The sequence below is a fragment of the Sorex araneus genome, chromosome 5 (genome assembly GCF_027595985.1).
Source record: "Sorex araneus isolate mSorAra2 chromosome 5, mSorAra2.pri, whole genome shotgun sequence".
In the NCBI taxonomy this organism is placed as follows: Eukaryota; Metazoa; Chordata; class Mammalia; order Eulipotyphla; family Soricidae; genus Sorex; species Sorex araneus.
This window is the reverse complement of record NC_073306.1, coordinates 100,883,078-100,900,297: the sequence shown is the minus strand read 5'-3', so window position 1 is coordinate 100,900,297 and position 17,220 is coordinate 100,883,078. Positions and strand designations below refer to the sequence as shown.

The following is a 17,220-nucleotide window of genomic DNA, read 5'->3' as shown; positions in this document are numbered from 1 at the left end:
CATTAAATACAGAGTTTCCTCTCCACAGACGCCCCTATCTGTCAGACCTGTGTGTGTTCAAACACCTTTCCTGCTCTGTGGAATATACAACCTATATGACTTGCCTGTGGTCTCTGGATTTTGTTTTGTTTTGTTAATTTTACACATTTTTTAAATAGGTGGTAGATGCACACGGTATAAAATTGCCAAGGTACAAGAATTGACGGTGAAAAGTAAGTCTCCACCTTCCTCCTCACTGCATCAAAATAATCACTGTCACCAAAGGCAATCACTGAAATTATATTCTTTATCTACGTATTTATTGAGCACTTACAGTACGCCAGGCACTATTTTGAGTAGTGGATATGAAACAACACACAGAGCCTACTTGAAGGGCGATTACAATATCAATGATTCAACAGTTTTCTAAGTTGTCTTGCATCTTGCAGTAAAAGTAGAGGCCTTTCTACAAATCAGTTAATTTTAAATCCGAAATTCTTTATATCTAAGGGATATTGGATTATTTACTTGCCACTATGACCGTTTTTACTTAAAACATAGACAAATTCTATTTTGAGGGAATAACATGTGATAATGAATAGGAACAAATAATGTCTGAATATAGTAAATGCTCAATAAATACTAGAGTTGATTATAATAATGTGATTTCATCTTATTCTATCACGTTGGTTAGAAATGGAAGTGGTTATTTTTCCCAGCAATTTTCATTTTCTTTCTTTGCTATGTATTGATCCAAAAAACCACTTCCGGGGAAGTAAGTAATAGTAAATATAAGCCTTCTACAATTTGTTGAATAGCTTCTTGATTTGGTAAATTCTATTACCAGTACCTAGTAAGTCACTAGACATGTATACCGAGTATAGAGATTGTATTCCTCTTTATTTTTTCCTATTTAGTTTCTTTAAATCCCAAGTAATTTGGATATTATCTACTATTAATTTTTTGTGGTGTTTTGTACATTAATTTCAACTTTTTAATGATACAAATACATAGTTTCTGGGAGCTGGAGAGATAGTACAAAGGGTAGGGTGCTTGCCATGCACACAACCAACTCAGATTTCATATGTGGTCCCATGAGCATAGCCATAAATAATCCCTGAGTACAGAGCCAGGAGTAATCCTTGAGCATCACAGGAGTGACTCCCACCCCCCTTCTCAAATACATAGTTTGAGGGAAAAATTCATTTTTAGCAGAGAAATTCAGCATTTTGAGCATACTTTCTGAAATATAATTTGGTAAACTTTACCAAAGAATTCTGTAAAGTGCTTTACTAAATAATATTTTTCTTGGGGGCAGAGCCACTTACAGTGGGTAAGTGGCTGACCTGGGTTTGATCCCCCACGCCACATGTGCAGGTGGTCCCTCAATCTCTGCCAGAAGTGATCCCTGAATGCAGAACCAGGAGTAAAGATTGAGCACAGCCAAGTGTCGCCTCTTTGCTCCCAAAAATGGGATTATGGCTGGGCACAATAAAAGATTATTATGAAGTTGTGCTAAATATGTTCCACTGTGTACTGATACTGGACCGTTGACTTGGAGTCTAGAAACTAAAGAGGGCACATGTATTTACCACAATCCTGATGATTTGATAAATTTCTTTTCCTTAGGCTTATTATTATTGGGGGATGCTCAGCTGTGCTCAGGGCTTATTTCTGGCTCTGTGCTCAGGGTTCACTCCTGGCAGTGCTCAGGGGACCATATGCAGTGCAAGGGATTGAACCAGAGCTAGCTGTATGCAAAGAAAGTCCCTTTACCCTTGTATTGTTTCTCCAGTTCTATTTTGAACAAATTTTGTTCATTTTGTTCTCGAAAGAGAACAAAAATGATTTTATTTTGTTATGTTGCTTGGGAGATAGCACTTATGGTTCTTTGAATGAATGATTGTACAGAAAAATTTCTTAGCTTCACCTTGATGAGGAAGAAGGGATTGCTGAGAATTCATTGCCTCTCAACAGCTTTTATATTTGGTGAATAGTGGAATTGGTGTTGATTTGGGTTCGGTGTTCCTCTTTAAATATTGTCTAGTCTTTGGCACGTTATGCCTCTATTAGGGATTCCTCAACCAACCAGTGTATCACCTCCTTGGTTCATGAGATTATGTTAGCAGAAAAGGCAGGAGTAATATGCAGCATGGTATTATGCATCTTCTAGGTAATATGCATCATGGTAATATGCATCTTCTTGGTTTCAAAGATTTGTCACACCTCAGTTAGAATGGCTGGGATACTGGGGCTGATTTGACATCTCCTACCATGTGATCTTTTCATGTATCTGTCTTGAACTTTTTGTGTGTGGGGAGGAAGGGGTCTTGGGCCATTCCTGGCACTGCTAAAGAGCTATTTCTGGCTCTGTGCTCAGGAGTGACCCTGACAGTGCTCAGGGGAACATACATGGTTCCAGGGATCGAACTAGGTTCAGTCAAAGACAGGGCAAACACATTAACCCCTGTGTTTTCTCTCTGGCCCTGCCTTGAACTACTGTACTATATGGTGCTATCATTTTAATTAAATTTTTTTTAACAATGAAAATGGTTTCCCTGAACAAGTTTCTTAACTTCCAGAAGAGAAGAGTGAAACTTCGTTTTATTGAAATCATACTGTGTGTCAGCCCGTCACTCTAGACCTCTGATAAGAACACCGCGTTGTTTTGGCTTGTAAATGGCAAGTTGCTGGGACCAATGGCACCAACATCTTTAATAAAAACTGTCATGAATCATGGAAATATTTATGTGGCAATTGCAATCCCTAGGGCCAGAAAATTTTGCTTCTTAATCTAGGAACTCTCACCATCTAGTGGGAGAGACTAAATAGATACTCTTATAAGGAGCACTGCCAAGAGTAATTCCTGAGTCCAAAGCCAGGAGTAATCCCTGAGCTTCACTGGGTGTGACCCAAAAAGCAAAATAAAAGAGGGGTAGGGGTGGAGATCACATTCTGATAAATCCATGTGAGGGACTTCTAAATTACAGTGTCGAGTGAAGAATGGACAGTTTAGATTTCGGTAAATTATTCAGGTGAAGAAGAGGAGAACACTTCCTTTAAGAGAGGATACCCTTTGTAATAGTTCAAGATTGAAAGCATTTAGACATTGTAGTAATGAAAATAATTCAGTATAACAGAGAGGCAGGTTAGGGTCTAGAGTGACCAAGAGACACTGGCTAAGAAGTCATGGGAAACAAACTTTGAATGCACTTGTCAAAAGTTTGTTTAAGAGACAGCCATTGATAAATGCTTTTCTCTAAAGCTTGGATTTCAAATGCAGATTTAGAAAGATTAACTTTCAGGCATTTTCTCCATTTCAATTGGAAATCTATTCTCTATAAAGCAGGATTATTATTATTGTCATTATTATTATTATTATTATTATTATTATTATTATTTGGAAGCAAGAGGAGGGAAGGTGGAACTTGAGAACATTTTCTGTACATACCAGGCTTTGCACAGGGATTCTCTTATATATTTGCGATATTGATTATAGCCGGACTCTCAAAGCATGGGGTATTACATAATCTTACAATTAGACGGGCCATTCATTTGCTTATCTGTTTATGCATTTATCTAGAAAGTGCAAATTTGGTCTCCACTTTATGCAGTCGGACAGATTGGTAGTTGATGGATTTAGGTAGTTACTGAGATGCATTATTATGCCAGAGTGCATCACTTCAGGAAGACAATTTGAAAACCCTTTACTCACTTGGCTAGCTTCCTTCTCCAGCTGTTCTGGAGAAGAAGCCATTGAAGTGACCTCGCCTGCGTACGTGAATGGACGATGAAAAAAGCTAAGCTGGACGGTGCGGCGCGCGGGAAGGCGGGGATACAGTGTAGCAGAGAAGTGACCCAACTGCCTGCGACTCGCAGTGGCGACCTGCAGCCAACCCCAACTCCCCTGGGCTTGGCTCCCTCGCCAAGAACATCTCCAGGGGACAGAAGCATTTTGTGCCTTCTGTAATTCAAAGGTTGAAACAATTTATGTCCCAAACTAAAGCGCGACAACCACATGGTTTTTTTTTTTTTTTTTTTTTTTTTGGTGCCTCTCAGCTGCTCCTTTTCTCCAACTCCTGGATTTCTTGGATTCTCCAGCGCTGCTGGGAGAGTTCTGGGAATCCGTGCCGGTGCCGCTTCCTCGGTCCCTCCCACTGTTTCACAACCTCGACTCAAGGGCAGGCCCTCCCTTTGCCTCGCTCTCCCCTCCTTCCACCTGACAGGGACCATAAATAACCCAGGCTCCCCGTGTTCCCAGCTGAGAACAAAGTTGAAAGTTTGCCTGCAGCTCGCTGCCACTCCCCTCCAGGGCCACTTCTTTGTCTTCAGGGTTGTTTTTTTCTTCTTCTTCTTCTCCTCCTCCTCCTCCTGGTTTCTCCCTCCACCTGGATTGGCCTTTTCTGCATCCAAAAGGAAGAAGAGTCGCATCGGCCGGCCCGTGAAATGCGGCACCTCCAGGGCTCCCTAGATTGAAGGCGGTCTCGTTTACCCGGCTCCCAGCACTGGTATCAAGTTACTGAAAGTCTACACCGGCCAGTCCTCATATTTACATACAAATAACTCCAAGGGCTTGCGTTTATGTCACCATTCTGTCCTGCTAGAGGCTTGCCAGAAGAGTTTTTAATCCAATCAGAGGGAGCTTTAAACTGATGTCTGCGGAGTGATCAAAAGGATTCTAATCTCAATTAAATGTTGCCAGGTTTTGCTGCTCTTTCTTTTTTTTTTTTCCTTTCCTTTTTTTTTTTCCATTTGGTCTGAAATATCGAAAAGCTTTGTACTCTGAGTGGGAAAAGATGTGTGATTTCTCAGTTGCCGTGGAGGAGCCGAAATGCTGAGAGGAACTCAGCGTTGGTGGTGAAGACGGTGGACACAACCCAGGCATTGGTTTGTTGGGGCTGGTTTGAAGGGAGAGTTTCTAAGTCACTGCTCTAAGGAATTCCTGGAAACATCAGGAAAACGTGTGATCAGCCCAGCCTGGTGGAAATGGCTTTACTACAGAGTAAGATCTTACTTTCAGTTGTATTGTTGTGTACTGGAGTGGTTTTTGTTTTTGTTTTTGTTTCATAGGCAGCAAGTGTGCAAATACTCCAGCTGCAGCTTATTTAAAAAAAAATCTCTTGGTGCTTGGTAGCAATAAAAAAAATGTTGATTTGTTTATTATTACATTTTTTTTACATTTGCAAAAACAGTAGTTGACCGTGTATTTTTAGACTTGCTTAGTCGTTTAAAAACGGAGCACTTGTGGTTTACTGCGTCTAAATGAATGGAAATTGTAACTGGCACTGAATGAAGGAATTGGAAAAAAAAAATCTGGAACAGATGAATCATTTACCTTTGTGAAAACATAACATCCAGGCTCATGGAAATCTCTCCTACACAGCCAGAAAAGAGAATAAGAGATGTAGAATGGAGTTTGTGTGTGTGTGTGTGCAGAAGGAACTTTCCCCAGCCCCTGCTACATATTGAGAAGGATGGGAAACATCCCACGAGGCAGACATCTGAAAAAACCTGCCCTGTCACTCTTGGAATGTGGTTTTTCTATGTGAGGTCATGTAATGCATATGCAGCTAATAAAACTATTTGATGATTAACTCTTTGTAGTGAGAGTTGGTGGAGAAAAGGTGCTGCTTTTAGAGTCTGAGCCCCCATTTGATCACTGTGGAAGAGAAGGTTGCTTCTCAAATAGGGCGTCAGTATTGGCACAGCTGGGCCGAGTTGTTAATTTGATAGGTTGAGAAACAGCTTGAAATTGATGTGCTCGAAGGTGACTCAATTGAGCCGTTAAATAGTTCAAGTAAATAGCTTTCTAGTTTGGCATATAAACTCTGAAGTGAAGTCTCCTGTATGTAAGATGTTAAAGAAAAGGCTTGCCCTCTCTACATTTTATTGCAAAATTTCAAAACAGTAACTAAGAAGCCATTCTTAGTTTGTAGTTCCTTTCCATTCAAACAAGTTGCACTCATGGTGGGTGAGGTGAGGGAGGAAGACTAGCCTAAAAGATACCTTTGCTGGAGGTGTGTGTTGGGGGGGTACGGAGGACAATGTGGAGCTGCAGTTTTAGGAGGCTGGGAAACTTAAATTGGTACTTAACACCAGAAGCTTTTCTTTCTTTTTAACAATTTCATGCCAGTGTGTGCAACACCAGTGGCTCACACTTGGATGTGACTTAATGAAAGCATTGCCGGATCCATGGTGCCGCATTACATTCAGTCTTGAAATTATGACTAACCTTTACTTAAGCTCCGTCCTTCTAAACGGCACTGACATAGACTGAGGAATAGGAAAAAGCAGGTGATGTGCTGGTGACAAAAAGAAGAGCTAACATACATTTTCCAAAGGGAAGCTTCTGATTTGGGGCTGCTTTGTGCATTTGCAGGTGAAGATGCCATGACAGGAGACACGGACAAGTATCTCGGGCCACAGGACCTTAAGGAACTGGGCGATGATTCACTTCCTGCAGAGGGTTACATGGGCTTTAGTATGGGAGCCCGATCTGCCAGGTATTTCACTGTTGCTGGTCTTTTAATAGTTAATTGAAAACCACCATACCTTGTCATAAAACCAAAAATCATTTCCATTTTTTTTTAAATTTACATGATTCCAGAATGTGCCCTTTGGGTGAGGATGTGAATTTGATGTTCTCAAACCCAGTGTACAGGCTCTGCTATTTTCTTGTGCAGTTTTCAGTCCTGAATTTTGTGCGATGAAACCTGTTGATCATTTGTTCTCTTTTCACCATGCCTTGTCGTCATGCTCCAAGCATAGAACAGCAAAAGAGCTCGCTGACAAAACTGGGAGAACCGATCTGAGTTACATATTTCAAAATTCAATTTTGGTTCTGTGTTGAAAAAAATCATTTACCACTAAGAAATGTCTGTTATTTTTGGTTGATTTGGGAATTTTACATTTTACAAATTTGGGAATTTTACATTCCCCAGTTTCTACTGAAAAGTATTGTGTGAATCAGATATAAAAGGACAAGGCCGTTCTTGGGGGAAAAAATGCAAATTCTTACTCAAATTGTCTTTTTATTTCAGTATCTCTTCTAAAATTCCACCATTAATTTATTTACAAATGACATGTTAGGGGTGTTAACAGTGACTTCCCAAAAGTCACAGAGCCACAGTGGTGGCAAATGTTGGTTCCACTTAATCCTACTCTGGTTAAAAGGAACAGAATCTTTTGCAGAATTTGGGGATGCTTTTTTCTTCAGTGGTTGGATTAGCAGCATGTTTGCTGACAGCCAAGTTATTTTAAAGCTAATAATTAAACCTTCTAAGCCAGGCCCTCAGGACATTTTCCTATAGTTTAAGGATCTGTTGTAAAAAGTTTCATTGTCTAATAGTTAATGTCACTTCCCACAAAGTAAACCTGGGAGTTTATTCTCAGTGTCATTGATGTGGCTAGTTTGGGCAAAGAATGGGTTGTAAAATTTTTTCAAGTTAGTCTTTTCTTAAAATAGTTACTTGGAACTTCATTTAACTTTATAGAGCTTTTGGTTTATAAATATATTCCTAAAAAAGCTTAAACTCTTTCTGTGCTGTAGGTGCCACTGTAAAACGGGGGAGTCAGTAGTTAAATATCCATAATGTTTCAGGTAGCAATAAGTTACAAATAAAAATATGTAAAATCTTAAAGGATCTGCAAGAAAGATTTTAGAGTTTCTGTAGCTTTTGAAATCTAATAACCAGCATCTCCTCCCCCTTTGAGCATATTTCACGTATTCTGTAAATCAGTCAAATCACATAGAGAAAATTGTAGCAGCTGACATCAAGTGAAATATGAAACCAGAATATTTTCTCATTTTTTATCAAGACAGTGCAAAGAATTTCACACTTCTAATTTTGACTGCATCATTATTATTTGTGGCTATTATATGTGACTCATTTTTTACATTGGCAATTTATGTTATGCTCAGAGGCAAGATTTTTAAAGAACCGTAAAGCTGATACCATTTTAAAATATTGTGATAATATTATTACCAAGTGTCATATTCTGAGTGTAACATGTAAGAAAGATTACATTAGATGTGTAACTCATTCAATCATAACATTTTTTTTCTTTTTTTCCCTGTCTGATTTTTTTGCTTTCTACTTCTGTTTTGTTCCAAAAAATATTTTAAAATAGTCCCAAGATCAGGTAAGAAGACATGGCATTGTTTTGCTGCCCTTCCCTGGTGCATTTTCTCATTTTTATTTTCTTCAGTGTTGTGCTGTGATGTGCTGTGATGTGCTTTCAATGTGCTTTTCACTTTTTATTTTTGCTTAGCATTGGGATCTGTTTTGTGATTCTTGGGAAAATTAGAAAGTAGCAAACTGTGTGAGAAGTAGTCAGTGATGCGAAACTGAGTGAATACTTGAGGCATTTCTTTCCCTTAACATAGTTTGTATAGTGCATGAAATAACTGAAGACACTGCACTGGTTTTAAAGAAAAAGTTTAAAAGTCTTTTCGTTTGCTGGTTGCTATTTTAAGTTGTGCTAGGTATGTTTATGTAATTGTAGAATTTGTGTTTTTTTCTAACATTTCCTGTGTTTAACACTTAGAATATACTGAAGGCTACAAATAATGTAGTTGACATTAACACAGTTGTTAAAACAATTTAATTGTTAGTTAAAAGCAAGTTAATTTTTTCCATACCACCATGCAAATCTCTCATTTTAGTAGCTAAAAAAACTTCAATGTATTTAGACTGTTGAATCTTACTTAGTCACTTACATCACTAAGTTTGATGTCCTTAATGAGCTCCATCTGCCTAATATAAATTGGTCTGGAGCAATGAAAAGTGAGAACTTGAGACACTTTGTAAACCAAAGACCTTCCCAGGGTTTGGTTGGTAGCTCATAATTCTCTATTCTGTAGTTAGTACTTGTGGAAGAAGGAGGATGTTGGAAAAAATATCAACAAATCTTAGGTGTATATAAAAGATGAAATCAAAATGAATATACAATTCTTCGGGGAAAACTTCTATATGTCTATATTTATTATAAAACCATTCTCAAGCCAGCGGGTAGGGCATTTGCCTTGCACGCAGCCAACCTGAGTCAATCCTGGACAGCCCGTATGGTTTCCCCAAGCACGGCCAGGAGTAATTCCTGAGTGCAGAGCCAGGAATAACCCCTCAGCATCACTGGATGTGACCCAAAAAGCAAAATTAAAAAAAAAATATTCTCACATTGCATTAGTTTTAACACATGCTTTAGGTGCCTTCCTTTAAAGACCTGAGTGTCCAATGCACAGTAGAATTTCTCACTCTCTAGACACAGCACTGGAACAAAGTGAAAGCTGTGATGAGAACTTAGTTTACTAATAGAGAGCTCATAAAGCCAATTTTTAAAAAAAGTTAGCTAAATTTAAATAAAACAGGTCCATTTCTTCTGTTACACTAGGTGCTCAGGGTTCAGACATAGCCACCATTTTGGACAGTGCAGACTTAGAACTGTCATTACAGAATGTTTTATTGGATGTCACTGAGTTAGTGAGTAGAAAGAGGATCTTTGATTTTTGAAAGTTTATAGCACAGCAGGTAGAGCATTTGCCTTGCAACAGACCGACTTGGGTTCGATTCTTCCGCCCGTCTTGGAGAACCCGGCAAGCTATCGAGAGTATCCCGTCTGCACGACAGAGCCTGGCAAGCCACCTGTGGTGTATTCAGTATGCCAAAAACAGTAACAACAAGTCTCACAATGGAGATGTTACTGGTTGCCTGTGCAAGCAAATCGATGTGCAAAGGGATGACAGTGATACAGTGATACATATTTAATCTGGAGAAAGTTAAAGACTAGAAATGGTAATACCAAGGTGGAGGGTGGAAAATGTTGCAAATGAAACAAAATAAAACAGAAAGGCAGAATTATGGGTTATAGGACCGGGCAGAGAAGCTCAGGGACAGCTTTCTATGTGTTCCTCTATGTGGGGAGATGCTTAATATTTTTTAAGGGGGATAGGAGCGCCTACACTTAGCTTCTAATATTGTGCTTTGCTCAAATAGTCACTTAAATCTTTCCTAAATTAACAAATTAATAAATCCATAAGGATTGGGAGGTTGGGTGGGCATTAAAGATCCCTTAGAGATTTGGTAAAATTAAGGTTCTAACCCTAGAAAAAATGTGTTGCCCATCCGTGAAGACACTTAGAATAATTTATGTAATTCAGGGCCCTCAGATCGTATATAAGAAATTGACTTTTGGGTAATGTATAGTGCTGTAAAAGGGGGAGGCTTTGTTTTGTGTAAAACAAGGCATTTCCCCTTATTTATCAATTTCACTTTTTCCTGTCAAATAAACTCAAGACCAGGCCAAGACCCAGGTGTGACTGGTTCTGCTGCAGATACACACGAGCACACTGAGACTGTTACTGACCTATGCAGGGATCTGTGGCACCTTCTCATGGTCTCATGTTCCACATCGAGAAGTACCTCACCACGCAAGGCCAGTCATGGGGTCCCCCATTACTTTTTTTTTTTTTGCTTTTTGGGTCACACCGGGCGATGCACAGGGGTTACTCCTGGCTCTGCACTCAGGAATTACCCCTGGCCGTGCTCAGGGGACCATATGGGATGCTGGGAATCGAACCCGGGTCGGCCGCGTGCAAGGCAAACGCCCTACCCACTGTGCTATCACTCCAGCCCCGTCCCCCATTACTGAGGAACCAGTTCTAGACTGCATCTAAGCAGTTTCAGATTCTTCACCTCCATTCCAAGGAGCCTCAAACCTCTCGTTCCAAACAAGAGGTAGTGAAAACATACCTCATGACAAGCTGCCCCGATTTTGTGAGGAAGCAAGGAGAGGACCCATAGCCCTCATGGCCTCGATCTTCTGAGTTGTTGGAGAATCACAGATCTCCACTGAGACTCAGACGATCTGCAGTCCCTGCCCGCTGCATGGCCTGTGTAGGTGTACATATGATGGCCAGATGCAGTGGCTGAGCCGGCCGTTCCAGGCCCTTACTCCATCTCCAGTTTAGAGTCATCATGGTACAAGACATTTCAGGACATCAGGGAACTTGCACTCTAGGAAAATCAGAGACTGTTTAAAGGATTTGAGAGAGGCAAAACTGGACCAATAAAAAGAGTGAGAAAAGCGCAGAGCAAAGGAGAGACAGAATAACAATATGTGAAATTTGAATTTTGAATTCCACAATGAAAGTAAAGGAGATAGTCCAAGGTATATCTGAAAAAAGTTATCTTACATGGGTAACAGATCAAACACATACCTGATTCCCAAATATTAATAAACAGACAGGTCCATTTACATATAGTCTCATTCAGTAGTTCATTTGCCTAGCAGTCATGGACCAGAAAGAAAGCAAACTCTATCACACATTCTTTTTTTTTGGGGGGGGGTTCACACCTGGCAATGCCCAGGGGTTACTCCTGGCTCTGCACTCAGGAATTACTCCTGGTGATGCTTGGAAGACCATGTGGGATACTGGGGATCAAACCTGGGTTGGCTGCGTGCAAGGCAAGTGCCCTACCTGCTGTGCTATCACTCCAGCCCCTATCACACATTCTTAACATGGAAAACCTCTCAAAATATCTAGTTGCATTCATTTCTTCTCAACTGTCCTATTTGTTCAACTCTCATAGCAAAGCATCCAAGCATCCAGTCTTTGTGCATTTCATTTTCTTGCAGATGTGACACTAATTGGCCCACTGTTAAACAAAACTTGATCATAGGATTGTTACGAGTACAAGGGATATGAGTTTTGATGATGTCTTATAAAGAGCAACTTTTGTTGATATTTTTAGTCATCTTGCTTGATCACATAGTTGCATGCATTAATTTTTTTTTTATTCATCTCATTATCATCTACCACTCTTGAATGGTTAACTGTAAATACAACAGCCTCCGCTCCTTCAGTTCGGATAGGTCTTACACCTTGAACAGAAGCTCCTATGCACGGGACAGTATGATGATTGAAGAACTTCTCATACCATCCAAAGAGCAGGTACGTCTTTCAAAAAACTTCTTTGATTATTCAGTTTTACTTATGTGATTAAATCAAACACTTTGCTCCAAGTTTACAAAAACTATTTGGCATGTTTATTTTGCAGTTATAAATCTTGTACTATCATTTGTCCCATAACCATAGCCCTCCCTTCTGTAGATGAATCTCTAAAGTACCACAGAAACAAACTCAGGAAGTTCTCTAGCAAACACAGGCATAACTAATTACTGCATCAAGTATTTTTCAGTTGCTCTTTAAAAAAGAGTTAATAATTGCTAGCTAAAGTTGCTAACATCCATATGAATGTTTGATTTTGCTAAGCAAACTATGTATTCATGTTGGAACTTGTTATTTTTAGAAAGTGGTTAAATATTAGTTTGGTCATTTTTTGATCCCTTAGCTTCAAAGCTATCTGTTCTAGACCTTCTCAGGATGTGATTTTTCTTTTTTCTTTTTTTTTTTTTTGTATTCTGCCAAAATCTCTGTTTGGTTCATTTTGTACTTGTGTAGCTCCTTAAAAAAATATAGTTTTGAGGAGATGGAGAGATAATATAGTGGATAGAGCATTTGACTTGCATACTACTGACCCAGGTTTGACCCTAGGCAATGCATATGGTCCCCCAAACACCACCAGCAGTAATTCATGAGTGCAGTGCCAGGAGTAACCCCTGAGCATGGGCAGGTGGTCTAAAAATAAAAAGAAATTGTGGTGTTAAATAGTTTCATACAAAAAGTGTCAGCAATGTGCTGTTTTGCGTTTGAGCTCAGAGTGATTACAGAGTTACACAGTACCTTGTTTTAATGAACACAATCATGATTTGATATCTGGTGAAAAGGAATGTACCATAAAACTAACTTTGAACACGTTCCAGGACTTCTCCAGGTGATTCTTGGCTAGCTGGTCTCTGGGTTCAACTCAAGACTTTACCAAGGCTATTCTGGTAATGGTTTGGGCCTCCAGTGCTGCACGCAGTGATTCAGGACATCTTGTGGTCCAGGGATCAAACTTGGGTATTCTCATAGAAGACAAGAACTTGAACTCCTGTGCTATCTCTCTTCCCTCTTAAGTTCTTTTATTTCTGCGAACACCAGCAAGATAAAAAGCTTAGAAAGGGAGAAACAGATTCTGAGAGAGGCATATTAGCTTTGTTAATCCACAGTGTCTCAATTATTGTGCAAGAAAGAAAAGGCTAATTTCTCAAAGCAAGTCTGTCAGAGGGAAGAGTGTCAGTCGCTATTGAAGATGAATGAAAAGTGTTTACTTCAGAAGTACACTTACATACTTTGTACTTGAAACAAAGGTCAAAGTTATTTGTTTGTCTTACCTCTAAATTTGCATTTGCTGTATTTGTAAGTTTTAAATGGAGTCCGTCCCCCTCAGCCACCCCTACCCCCAGCCCCCCAGCCCCAGTATTGCTTTTGTTTGAAAGCATGCAGGAGGTCTTAAATGTTTTGAATTCCTAAGGCACTGATACAGATTTTAAACTGCCTTGTCATGGCCCAGCTGAAGTTGCTTTGACAAGTAAAGGTAGAAAGTAAATAAAAATTAACTTTCCATGAGCTTTCCTCTTTCAGACAACAACATGTGCCTCACCTAGATGGAGCAAAGTTGCCTCTTCTCTATCCTACTGCTGATTAATCAGCTTGCACATTAACCATAGAAAAGTACAGTTAAAACCCAGGATTATTCACATTGTCCTCAGACGGTGTGATCCAAAATGTGTTTGATTGAAGGCAGATGTCAGGATCAGAGCTGGGAAAAGAGGTTTGGAAGGAGTAACCCCACCCCAATCCCTACTGGGCCTTAATCATGAATAGCCGTAGGCCACTTTATTCACCCCTGAATAATCCAGCATGAACTCCTTATTTTATTATTCTTTGAATAGATTCCCTATTCTTGAAAACCCATTTTTTAAAATCTTATTATTGAGTCACCTGTAGATAGAATTCTAAGAAGGTGTATGTAAAAACAAAGGAGCAAATCTTAAATTAGACAAAACATCATAGTAGTAGTACTTTTATTATTACTGAAGTAGAGGCTTTCAGTCCAGATTGCCATGAGAACCTTTTTTTTTCTTTTTGGGTCACACCCAGCGATGCACAGGAGTTACTCCTGGCTCTGCACACAGGAATTACTCCTGATGGTGTTCAGGGGACCATATGGGATGCTGGGAATCGAACCTGGGTCAGCCTCATGCAAGGCAAATGCCCTACCCTTGGTGCTATTGCTCCAGTCCCCACCTAAAGAGCTTTTTAAAAAGAAGATTGTTTAATTCTGGATTCAGTGGGCTTGGATGGAACAAGGATTGGGAATTTTTTAATACATCTTGGCTTATAGGGGCTGGAGTGATAGCACAGCGGGTAGGGCGTTTGCCTTGCACGCGGCCAACCCGGGTTCAAATCCCAGCATCCCATATGGTCCCCTGAGCACTGCCAGGAATAATTCTTGAGTGCAGAGCCAGGAGTAACCCCTGTGCATTGCCAGGTGTGACCCAACAAGAAAAAAAACACATCTTGGCTTATAGATCAAACTTGGCTTGAAAAGCCACGAAGTCCTAGTCAGAGTACTTTTCAGGGGAGCCTAAGAATCACCCAGGGTTCTTTTCGAACAGGGTGTCTGTGGAATCAGAACCTTCTGGTTGGATTCTTGCGCATGTGCACAGTGGTTCTGGGGTGCTTTAGTTAGGAACCACTGACTCAAAGCCTCCGATGAGGTTTTTGTTTATCACTCAGACAACAAAAATGGTTGTGTTCATTTGTTAGTTTGCTCAATACAAACTGCTTTGTATTTGCAGTTCAGGATGTCTTAGAGTAACATCTGGCTTGAGATATTCCAATCTAAATGAAAGGTGGGAAAGAAAGGAGAGAAACCTAAACAAAAGCCTGCTTTTCCAGGATGAGTATAATAGACTGGTTCTTTCCTTTTCTCTGACATAATTACTGGATGCAACTGACTGGTGTGGCCGTGCATTGCTGGCTTGGGTACAGATTGGCCAGGCCCTGTCTTCTACATGGTGGACCACTTATCAAATGCCAGAAGCATGTTGATGGGGTGCACATACTCGGGGTACTGCTGTTGAAAACAGCACCTGCCTGTGTCCACCACAGTTCCCGGGGTTTGCCAGCTCCATTTTACGGCAACCTGTGAGATATTTTCTCACCTCAATTAAAAAGTCAAAGACCCGAAGCACAGATAGCACCCGGGGGTGTGCAGAGGGGATGTGTGAAAGGATCCAGCTTGTGAGTGAGTGGCAAAGTCACTGACTACCTTGCTTCCAGTTCTGTCCTATTTTTGGTTTTACTTTTGGACCACACCTGGTGGTGCTCAGTGATCTCCCCTGGCAGGCTCAGGGAACTGTATGGTCAGCCGTGTGCAAGGTAAATGCCCTGCCCAGTAGGCTATCACTCCAGCCCCATCCAGGTTCCGTCTTTGGCTCTATTCATGGCACATCTGCTTGCTCAGGGTAAGAAAGGTGTTGGCAAAGACCCAACAGCCTCCAGGATTTTGAACTTGCTTGTGGTCTCGACATGGATGGCGGTACTATCGCTTTTCCCCCTTTTGTAACATAAAAGATATTCGGTACACATTTTTATTTTCATGGTGCTTATTTGTAATTCTTATAATTTGTTTGTCAAGTGCTTCAAGAGGAACTGGTAGCTTACATTCAGTAATGAGTTATGAAAATTATGAGGGCTAGAAAGTGTGATATGTGCATTCATCATTAAAGGAAAGAAAATACCTGACCTTTAGATAAATAGGAGGTGTAGAGAGCATATTATGGTCTTCAAATATTTAGCAGGCTAATTTGAATGGCTTTAGAAATGGTTGTAAGATATGGTAGGATGTTGACTGAATGCTGAAGAACTTCATTCAGCGTGACTTCCGGTAGAATTATTTATAGATAGAACAGAAATCATTCAAAGACATTAGTTGCCTTTTTTTTTTTAGGGGTGGGTAGTTTGGGACACATCACACCCAGCAGTGCTCAGGGCCTACTACTGGCTCTATGCTCTGTACTTGTAGGTTACTCCTGGCTCAGGGAACATGGGTACTGGAAATAGAACCAGGACCTCCTGTAAACAAAGTATACACTCAACCATTGACCTATTTCTCTGGCCCCACGTTGGTTGGTTTTTGCCAGCCTGCCTCCATACCGCCTTCCTTATAGGTAGTGACAAAATACTATGATTTGAGCTCTATTTTCATTTATGCTCCCACTTACCCATTCATTTGTAATTTAAAAGGGCCTGAGATATAAACCCTTTTCCTCCAAAAAATGGCTCGATCACTTCTAGCCATCTAGAGTGAACTACAGTGATTACATTAGAGTGAAATGTAATATTTAGTGAGATTTCAATGTGATATTTCAATTTAAGATTTAATCTTGCCTTTTGGGGTCGCTATGCTGCACAGAGGTATAGCCAATAGAGGTAAAGCGTTTGAACCTTGATACACTTGGGCCTTGTCTGATATTTGACCATCTGGACTAGTTTCCTACTATCTGAACCAGTAAATTAACTCAGTCTCTCCCACTGCATGGGGAAGCAGGTTCCTTAAGCCAGTTTAATTTAAATTTCTGTCCTCATCAATATACTGATGTTATTGGTGATCAAACCTGGCATAAACTTCCATATACCAACACAGAAAATCTTGAAGCATGTTAAAGTATCATTGAATCTTAAGATGTATTATACTTGCTCCCTAGAAATAAGTAGTAATTAAAGAAAAAAAAAGTGATTCATGGATTAAGAGAGTAAATTCAAAATTGGGTGCTTCCAGCCCCCAACCTCCAAATAGTAGAGAAAAGGTGTTTTTTGCCAGTTGACACTATATAATGAGCATTTAATCTTCCTCTCAGGCCTGGCTATCTGCGTAGTGCAGCACTCACCAGCCCTGGCTCTATGAGATGGTTGCCTTTTGCTTAGTTCTCCTTTGGAACAGAGGTTTGACTAAAGCCATCTGTGAACAGTTGCATTAGCTGGGTGAGCGGTAGCTATGGTGATGGTGCTGTCATCAGTAGCCCCTGGACAGCCTCTGGGTCTCTTCTCAGCCTGTCCTTCCCCTGAAGAAGCCGCCCAGGTGGCTGACCAAGCCAACAGTTTTTCTTCTCTACCTCCCAACCTCTTTTCACCCTGAAAAATCCCCACATCAGCAGGTTAACCTTCTGTTTCTTTCCTTTAAACTCACTCTTTCTTACACGGGACTCTCAGAAATGTGCATGGTAGCAGAAGGTAGCCAGCCTGGGATTAAAGATTTGCTAGAGATAGTCTCCTGGTAGATAAGCAGCACT

The 17,220-nt window shown here is 40.4% G+C and overlaps 1 protein-coding gene across 18 annotated transcripts in view; it reads left to right on the top strand.

Moving 5' to 3' along the window:
- Positions 1-17,220, top strand: part of ANK3 (ankyrin 3) — a 511,843-nt gene that overhangs the window by 402,049 nt on the left and 92,574 nt on the right. For 14 of the 18 annotated variants that reach the window (XM_055137437.1, XM_055137442.1, XM_055137438.1 and 11 more), the window contains 2 exons: positions 6,359-6,482; positions 11,827-11,929. In XM_055137437.1, coding sequence (XP_054993412.1) covers positions 6,359-6,482; positions 11,827-11,929 — 227 coding nt within the window. The remainder of the gene's footprint in view (positions 1-6,358; positions 6,483-11,826; positions 11,930-17,220) is intronic. The other 4 variants (XM_055137439.1, XM_055137440.1, XM_055137434.1 and 1 more) reach the window with 1 other exon arrangement.